This window comes from Conger conger, chromosome 7 (assembly GCF_963514075.1).
Source record: "Conger conger chromosome 7, fConCon1.1, whole genome shotgun sequence".
Classification (NCBI taxonomy): domain Eukaryota; kingdom Metazoa; phylum Chordata; class Actinopteri; order Anguilliformes; family Congridae; genus Conger; species Conger conger.
This window is the reverse complement of record NC_083766.1, coordinates 28,303,397-28,313,474: the sequence shown is the minus strand read 5'-3', so window position 1 is coordinate 28,313,474 and position 10,078 is coordinate 28,303,397. Positions and strand designations below refer to the sequence as shown.

General features: G+C 44.6%; 1 protein-coding gene across 1 annotated transcript in view; it reads right to left on the bottom strand.

The window, feature by feature from the left end:
- Positions 1 to 2,518: 2,518 nt before the first annotated feature.
- LOC133132225 (short transient receptor potential channel 5-like) overlaps positions 2,519 to 10,078 on the bottom strand; it is a 61,739-nt gene continuing 54,179 nt past the window's right edge. The window contains exon 11 of the mRNA XM_061247530.1: positions 2,519 to 5,147. Coding sequence (XP_061103514.1) covers positions 4,290 to 5,147 — 858 coding nt within the window. The 3' untranslated portion in view covers positions 2,519 to 4,289. The remainder of the gene's footprint in view (positions 5,148 to 10,078) is intronic.

Below are 10,078 nucleotides of genomic sequence, written 5' to 3'. Positions count from 1 at the left end.
ACCCCCCCCACCCCCCTTTAATGTTTGGTTAATTAAGAGTTGCTGTTCTAAGTTTGCTCGGCTGGTTCGTGTTTGAATCAATAAAGAGTTCTGTTTTTCCCAAATGACAGGAGGCTCCCTCGTCATTAAACTGCTGTCCGTCTGCTTATTCGTCCTGCCTGGTTTTTGAACGTGAAAATGTAACTTACATTTACAGTGGCTATATGGAAAACCTGCAAAGTGCACATTTATGTTAGCTGTGTGCTGACATTAACTGAATTCCAGTCTCAGAAAAGATAGCTTGGTAAATGTCATGTTAGGGCTATGGGTGTGTGAAATGCAACCGTGAAATTCATAATTTATAACTGTCCTTTCTGTCATAATTTCACAGCCTGTTTTCTGCCATTTTTTGATTGATTGCTATAGTAGCACAGATTAAGGTGTCCTATTCATTCTCCATCCTTCCACTGTGTGAGTTGAGCCACTAGTAGTTCAGACAAGTTGTTTTAAAGAGCTAGAGGCGCTGTGCTGATTGGCTCGTGCCAGTGAGTAACCCTACTGCATGTTTTCAGTACAGGGAGCAAACGGCAGAAAAAAAGATTGAGATTTGAAACTTAATGAAGTCTGCTTTCTGGGCTCATTTTTAACGCTCAAACATGGTGGAGTTAGTGACACCAACCATGTTAAGCACTGAAGACCAAACTTTATGGGCAATTTCATCTCACGCCTGCCACAGAGTCAAGATGTACAATAAAGGTGCTTTTTTTTTTTTTTTTTTACATTTCTCAGGCAGATCACAGAGAGCCATTGGCGAGGATGACCTTTTTGGGCCCGGAAATGACTTCATAAAATGGGCTAAAGTGACAGCAGGTATTAGACAGTCTTGTGTCTGAGTGTCTGGGCTGAGGACGGCTTCATTCCCCTGTGTGCCCTGTCCTCAGCTGTATGCTCCACTGGTTCAGGCAGTGACAGTGACCATGGCCGTCCTGCCTGATTGGTTGTTGGGGTTGCATGTCCGTGTGACGGGGCTTTCCGTGTTGCCACATGTATAGTAGAAATGACATTTAGGCATTTTAAATGCTTGATGCAGTGCTGTCATGCATCTCTCTCTCGCTCTCTCACACAGCTGACAATGGTTAAGACTTTCATGGCTTTAGCTGCAACCTCCTCACTGGTTGATTACTAGCCTACTTTTCTAACCTCCTACCAGGCTGTTTTATAGTGGTATACGTTCCGTAAATGTGAAAAGCATCCTACAAGGCAATATTTGACTACTTACCTGGCTGTGAGGCAGCACTGTGTTTTGGTTATTACTAACTGCAGCCTCAGAGTTGACCATTAAAAAGGCATACAAGCCAAACACTCAGAACCATGGACAGTTCTCTCTGTGCACATGCGCAGATCCATGTACACCACTGCAGACACACACGGACTATATATACACAGACATGCACACACCGGACCCATGGGCTGTGCTAGGCCGTTGTGTTTCTGGCAGCCCTCACAACACTGCCACTCCGATAAGCTCCTGTTTCTTAAGCCCATTTATCTACTAGGCCAGCTCTTCCTGTCTCCGACGTGTCATCTGGGAGCGGTTTTCTCCAAACAGTGCTTAAGCTGGTATTAAATGCGCTCATACTGCAGCTGGACTCTGACAGTGCTGGAACAGGGCTGAGAGGGCAGTGAGCTTCCTGTGTGGAGCTGACACAGAAGGGCCTCATAAACAGGTGGACATTTCTCAAACTCAAAAAAGATTATCGAAGGAATGCGTCTTCTCTGCACGTTTTCGGAACGGGTGAATGGGGCAAAGTGGATCTGAGACCAGAAGGAATACTCGCATGGCTTTTCATATAGGTATGATGACTACTGTGTCATTATCACTGACTGCATCATGGGCCATGTGACCGGAAGAGTTGATTGTTTTTTCCTGAAGCTCACCATGGGAAAAATGGTTAGTAAATACATATGGCTACACTGTATATACATACGTTTTTAGCCGTTTCGCATCTATCAATCAAAATCCAGTTTGAAGTGTAATCGTGAATGATGCGGTTTAATGTTAAAGCCGGGGCTGCACAGAGGAAAGGGGGATGGTAAAGGAGTGCGTGCGCACAGGCGGGTCACACTCATCCGCTTACGAGCCCTGTGCATCACTCGGGCCCGTATTTAGCCATGCGCGCTTCGGCGTATTACGAAACGTGTTTTTGTTCCTCGGGCCGCGACCCTCCGCCGCCTCACATCCACTCCTCTCCGGGCGCGATGCGTCGTGCGCGGAGTCGATCGATACCGCCCGAGGCGAGAGGAGTCAGAGCCGCGCACAAACCCCAGATTAAAGAGCCCGGTCCGCTCCGCGCTGCTTCTGCGGGCCCTCGCTCTATCCGCAGAGAGAGGAGAGAAGCCGCTCCGCTAAGCGCTGTCATGGAAACTCCCGCCAAGCTGATTTATCTCCGGATCTCGGCAGCTCTCGGCATCCGTCCTCCGACGCGCTGACCCGACACATGAAAAGCGAAAACTCAAATGAAGTCAGCAGCGTACCGAGTTTCAGTCAAACCTTTTTTTATTCGTCAACAGTGCTATTTCATTATCAAAAAAAAAATGCAACTGGTGTAAAATTGGCTTGTTTGGTTTCGCTTTTAAGAAATGTTCTGCTGAAGCTTTGTGCCTCATTGCTGCATGTTGTTTTTGTACATAGATGCTGGTCACATTGATCAAAACAAATAGGATTTAAAAAATTGGCACTCCCAACACCTTTTACCTTCAAAAAGAAGAAAAAAATGTTTAATCCGGCAATGTTCTACTGAACCTGGTGCTGTAAGAAATTAAATGGGCTTAATAGTGCAGCCTGATACATTTTAGAAAAATAAGATTTCCTTAGACGAACACACAAATGTAATCTCCCCCGAAACCTTCAAATCCCTCTCCACCCGCGTCGATGAAGTACGAACATAATCAAAACCTCCAAATAAATCAGAAACTGCCAAACAACTTCAAATGTGGACTAAGCTGTGGTAACCTCTTCTCTCTCCGAGTTAACTGAGGAAAAATTGCTGTTGGTTTAAGGTTGTTCATCCAGAAAGGACAACCACAGTGATGAGGTTGAAAAACACATTAATCGTTAATTAGGACAATGCTGAACCCAGTCTCTGGAACATCTTTCTCTGACCACCGCCAGCACTCATTCTGTTCTGCAATTGGACAGACCACAGAATGTGAGCAGTAGCCATTGGCTCAACTAGCTGATGACCACTAACGGTTGGCCCAGCTACCACTTGGAGCTAGCGCAGCGATGCTCTGAGATAAAACAGAGGGGAGCGCTAGGGCACAGATACAACCGTATCCTGAACAAAACAAGATATTAGCAAGCCACCATCACCTAGCCAAGATGGAGGATTTAATGATCTGAACACAACTTTCCACACTACGGGCTCTTTCCAATCGCTTACTTCTCACCTCCCATCTCCTGGTTCTTTGCTTCACCCAGAAATCAATCCAGGTCAGCCATCTTTGAGACTCCCAAAGCTTACTTGAGCAAGAAACCATGAGCGCATCCCTTTGCGGAAGTATTTTTCCGGAATTCGTGGCATATAAATGATCGACCCGTGGATCCACGTCACCCCGTCTGCCACACAGATGTTACAGTCACACATTCAGATACAGATGTGGCTTCAAACTGACATTTGCCAAATTCAAGTTTTCTCGATTCCCTCATGTTCACCTCCTTTTCTCGCTCCTTTTTTGAAAAATAAGCAGTTGGAAAGAGCCCCATGTACTTTCTCCCGTCCCGCCCCTTCACTCCGACCACAGCCAATCGGATCACTTGTGATAGAGGGGGACAGGGACCCCTCCCTGCTTAGGTGTACCTTGCTGGGCTGGTCAGAAACACATAGCTGCAGGTGCCACTACCCGTGTAGCTACCTGTCCCTTAGGCATTCAGCACAGACAGACAGACGGATGGACAAGAAGGCCTGAGGCTAGACAAAAAGGGTTAAAACTGGATCCTATATTCTGAAGGAAATCACTTTTTAGGGAGGGGGGGGGGTGTTACTGAAGTCACAGGCAGGGAACAGTCTCATACATTGGGTGGTGGGAGGGGGAATCTATGTTAATATGTACTACTATTGCAATAACTTAAGCTTTTTTTTCATTTTGAGTTTTTTTTTTTTTTCCCCTACAAGCTAATATGTTGAAGTAAAGGAGCCCTGCAGCCGCATGAAGAGCTGATACTATAAATATAGGTTGTCTTCATCTCGCTGTGTTTCTCTGCATCCAATAACAGTGCTGCGCTCTCTGTGGCCACGCCCCCCCGGTCTCTATAGCTGCGTGGTGACCGACTCCTCCTGGTCCGGCCCCCAGGGGGCGGAGTCTGAGTCTATCCCGTCGCAGGGGCCCGTCCAGCCGTCGAACACGTCCTCGCTGGAGTCCAGCAGGCGCGAGCTGGAGGCGGTGAAGCTGGAAGCACAGTGCAAGGGGGGAGGGCCGCAGGCGGGCGGCCGCAGGAGGAGGCTGTCCCGCCCGTTCGACCTGGACGGGGCCTGGTTCTGCTGCTCGCCCTCAGCCACGCCCAGCTGGTTCAGGTGCATCTCGCTGCGCGTCACCTGCTGGTCGTCGGGGAAGCCCAGGTCCTGCCACATGCCCTGGGGCGGGAGGAGCCCGTCGGAGATGCTGTAGGCGGCGGTGGCAGGCGTGGAGGGGGGGGCCTGCGGGTCGGAGAGGTGGCCGTTCATGCGCGAGAACAGCAGGCCCAGCCGCTTCAGGGAGTCCTTCTTGGAGCTGGAGAGCCGCTGCAGTCGGCTGCCGTTGCGGAGGAAGGAGGAGGAAGAGGAGGAAGTGGTGGGGGTGGACGAGGAGGGCTTGAGGCCGTTGCTCTTTGGTTTGTCCTCCGCCGAGACCTCCATCCCCGACATGGACTTGAAGAGGGCGGAGACGCTGAAGGCCTCCCGGCTCTTGCGCTCGGCAGCCGACAGGGTGAAGGAAACGTTTTTGGGCTTGCCCCCGTCCTCGCCGTCCTCGCCCCCCGGCCCCCGGCTCGCCCCGCAGTCCTCGTCCTCGTTGGGCTCGTCCTTCAGCGTCGCCTCGCTGCTGGAGGAGTACGTGCGCCGAGGAGGCTTTCTGTTGCCCAGCAGGTCAAGGACCTCGTACCGAAAACTGGAGATGTCCTGCTTCAGCTCCTGATGGACCCAGGCAGGGATGGAAGGGTGAGGGAAGAGGATGGAGGAGTGTGGAACAAGAAAGAGAATTTTGGGTAAGTTGAGGTGCAGGACTACACACAAAAGTAAAAAAGCGGCATTAGCACAGGAGCATTTTATGGCTTGGCTACATGTAAGTATGGTTGTATAAAGTATACTGTCAGTGTATTTGTGTTTTTTTACTGCGGAAACAGAACCAAAATAAGCTTTGGAACTGAGGGCATGTATTTCTTTTTTATTCTTCCTTTTTTCCTCAATTGTTTACATCCCCATTTGCTGAAACAATGACTCATCTTCCCAAAACTACAAACACAGAACTTCAAAAAACTCAAACCTTTTTATGAAATGAAACTGCTTTCAAAGGACACATCAACTGAGGACCAATTACACACTGGTGTGTGAAATGAAATTCTTAAGCAATCATTAAAATAATGCATTTTCAGTGTTAGACACTTACAGCTTACAGTATAAGCAGAAGTATATAGGAACAAAGTGTTACAGCATGTTCCTACATAATGTAGCCTATGTATTTGTATGAATAGGCCACACAAATACAGTACCAAAAATATATTGTCTTGTACTGAATTTGTAGTAAATAGTGTGTGGGAATACAAAAGAGCGTAGGTCTGTACGGGAAGACCATTTACATAAAGGCATCTCTATCAGAGTCAGACACTCTCACCCATGTCGCAGGTTGTGTAATTTTCTCATCCTTCTTGGCCAGGCAGTGGGGAATTATCACAGAGGACACGATGAAAAACTATCCTAAATTTAAGTGCTGGCGAAATTAAGACTTTTTCACGCATGTCGTCGCCGTAAAAGGCCGTTATGTTGCAAATGTAATGATTTACAGCCCATGTTTTGTTTCTATTTTTATCAGCGTAATAAGAGGCCCTCTCACGGCTGAATGCATCAGTGCAGAAAAGGGGAAAATTGATCATTTAAATAATGAAGCTGATGCACCTTGGTAAAAAATGGTGTGTATCTCCCTCCACTTTCCATTTCGAATAGGTGAAATAAGCTTCCAATTATTGTCAGACATTTTAATCTGAAGTCGCGCAGTTATTTTTCCGTCTTTTCGAATGTAGGCTTCACATTGCACAGTCTCAGCCTGCACTACATGACAACATTTTGCCCAAACGTCCTCCTCCATATCGGTCCGCTGAATCGATCCCGATAAACAACGAATTCTGTGCTGCGAAAAACTGGCACCATTTGAAAAAAGGTAAGATAGGCCAATAAACCGCTTACAAGAGATGAGGCATTTGCTTTGAATCAATAATTCAACGATCAGGAGCGGAGACTGGCCAGGAATTCATTACGTAAGTAAAACAATAGGAAAATAAAGGAACAAAATAAAGGAACCAATAAAAACAAATGAGTTATGTGCTGTTCGTGATAGATAGTCAATGCTAGCTAGCAAGAAAATGTTGGTGTGCCAAGAGAGAATTTGCTTGGCAGGTGAAAAGGGGGAGCCGATTGCTTAGCTAGCAAATTCGTAAAAATATTATCTTTTCTATCATGCCAAAACTGAACTAATCACATCTGAATATGTCACGCTGACGTATGCCTACCACTGAAAAAAACAACAGCTCAAGCTAGGTTTTAAAACAACTGGTAGCTGGTTGACCAGCTCAAGCTATGTTTTGATTGGTCATAGCTGGATTTTACTGCAGGGATATAAAGTAGATGCAAAAATGCAAAAATCTCTAATTTACCAGCTGACTTTGATAACTAATAAAGCTAAACACGATTTCTTGTTCACAGTGAGCAAGTTTTGGTGACTTGGTAATTTTCAATTTGAAGTCATGTTTTTGCATTCATATTGGGTGAACAGTGTTGGAATTGTAGAATTGAATTCTGTTGTCCCCCAAATTTTAGGGGACCAGAAGTAATTGGACAATAGCTGCTAAAATAATAATATAATTTCATCATTAATTCATGCATAAATGAACCACCAAAAGGTCTGGAGTTCACACATGGAGTGTCATCTGCATTTGGAGTCTGCTGTTATTGTCTCTCACCATTAAGACCAAAGAAGTGTCAGTAAAGCAGACCGTCATTGGGCTGCAAAATCAGAATAAACCAGAGACATAGCCAAAAAATTAAGTGTGCCAAAATCAACTGTTGTAATTACACTGGTGAGCTCAGCAATGGCAAACCTAGTAGACCATAGAAAACCAGTGTAATGGATGACAGAAGAATCCTATTAATGGTGAAGAAAACCCCTAATGTAACTGTTCAACAGATCAAAAACACTCAACTTGATGTAGCTCTGGATGTATTAAATACGACCATCGAGAGAAGACTATGCCAGCATAACCTCAGAGGGTTTCACCACAAGATGCAAACCCTTTGCAAGCCTCAAGAATAGAGTGGTCAGGTTACAGTTAGCAAAAATGTGCATTAAAACCTGTAGAGTTTGGAACAGAGTATTATGGACAGATGGGAGTAAGATCAACCTGTACCAGAGTGAGGGAAAGAGGAAAGCAAGGAGAAATAAAGGAAAAGCTCATGATCCAAAGCATACCACCTTATCTGTCAAACATGGTGCAGGTAGTGTTATGGCTTGGGTAAGTATGACTGCCACTGGAACTGGCTCACTTGTGTTCACTGACAGCAGCAGCAGGATGAATGTTGAAGTACACAGAAACATCTTGTCTGCTCAGATCCAAGCCAAATAAACTGACTGGATGACACTCCATCGTGCAGCAGGACAACGATCTTAAACAGGGCTCATTCCAATCCCTTATTTTTCCTTTTCTTTTCTGCTTTTCTTGCCCCTAGCGCCACCCATCGGGAGAGACTAGGAAAAAGATGTGAAGACGAGGAAGTCAAGAAAACATGAATTAGGCAAATGGAATGCCCTTTCTCCTCCAAACGTCAGCTCGTAGCCACATCAGTTACAGATGTGTGGCAGATGGGGAGCGGTGGATCCGCAGATCAACCATTTATATGTCAGGATTCCCCCCTCCCAAAAAAACTGGAATGAGCCCATATAGTCAAAGCAGTGTTTATTTTTTTTCAGGCCAAAAACTGGAATGTTCTTGAGTCAATAACCTGAGTGCAATCAAATTGAGCAAGCATTTCACTTGCTGAAGACCAGACTGAAGGCAAATAGCCCCAGAAACAAGCAGGAGCTGAAGAAAGCTGCCGTACAGGCCTGACAGAGCATCACCAGGGAAGATATCTGGTGATGTCTATGGGTTGATTGAAAAGGATTTGCAATGGCATATTGAATATGATGATTTATTTGTTTGTGTTCATTTTTCTAATCCTTTTGGTCACCTAAAAGTGTATAAAACTTGGATAAAGCCATGCAGTTGAAAAAATACATAGGCTATAACCACATACGTATATGTGCTGTAATGGGACACATGCATACTGTAGTGGATAATGCAACAATTTTGGTGCTACATAATTTGCATAGGAATTGGCCATTGAAAATCCCTGGATTTTGTACAGTGTTGGGAAAACTACTCTGAAATTCAACTGTAGTTCTTCTATAAACTACCAATTACTTCACATTGAAAGTAGTTTAACTACAGCAAAGACACCCTAAAGTTTGTAGCTTGCAAAACTGCAATTACTCCAAAAGTGTAGTCTGAACTATAAACAAAAAAATATATATTTAAAATGATCATTATAATATCACTAGACATGACCCGCATGTGGGCAATGCCATCTTTTTACACATGGGCAGAACCAATACAGCTCAGTGGAGAGAACTGGCAGTTGGCAGTTGACTGATGGCAGCTGCAATGGAGCAGAGTACTTCTCACCAATCGGGATTAGAGGGAAAAGTGAGAGAGGAAGTGGTATATGGTCAATACATTTGGGAAAAATATATATTGTAGTTGGTAGTTCCTGTAGTTTACATCAAAATGACAAAAAAACCCCCACCACTACACACATTTGAATGCAGCTGAAATACCAGGAAGCTGCTGAAAAATATTATCGTGGTCCAGGCTCTACATGTAGTTAAACTACTCCCCAAATCTAATTTTGTCACATAATGTACCATTAGAGTGTCTGGAGGATGCACACTGCATCTGTGTGACATTTTCAATGCTTGTTGTTTTCCCCACCCTCAGATTGTCTAGTACAACCCACCTTCCACTTGCATTATTCAAAGAAGAACAAAACAAAACAACTTTCAATGAAATAATAAACGTTTTGAAAACAATCCTTCCTCAGTGTCCTGGGTGTATTATTAAAAAATAGCAAAAGGGAGCCATTTAAATCCACTCAAGTTTCTCTTTAAGCAGCAGAGGTGGGCAGTTTTGTACTTAAGTTGACTTTGCACATATCTCCAAGGTCTGAATAGGCCCCATAGTGTATTTCATTAATGTAGGCCGGAGACTCAGTGGCACAGTGGCTAGTGCCTGTATTACCTTTTATCTGTGCTAAAGCTGTGATTACTGATCAAACAATGTATGATTTATTTATGCGCCTTTGAGCACTGAGAGAGGTCAGTTGATAAAAAAATACAGCATTTTGAATGGTAGTGTTTTCCATGTGAGCACAACCCTGGTGTAAAATCCAGCTATGTTTCGTGTTTTGCAAAGGGATAATTCGAGGATTAAATAAAAGTTAATTTGTTTTTGTTATTGATACACAGGCTTTAAGGTTTGCTGACTGCGCCCACAGAACCAGCCTGTGTCTGAAAATATTTGAGAGAAACTGTAATAAATAATCTAGCAGATAGATTACACCCTCCCACTCTTGACCTTATGAGAGGGAACATGTCGACATCAATAATCTAATAAAACAATAATCTTGTTGTGTCACTAACCTAATAATGTGCGAACATCAAAATGATACAGGTGGTTTTTAGCGTACTTACACACCAGACCTGGGTCAAATATATCATTGTTTTTGCTTTTCAATGTTTTACTGAGCTTGTCGGGTGT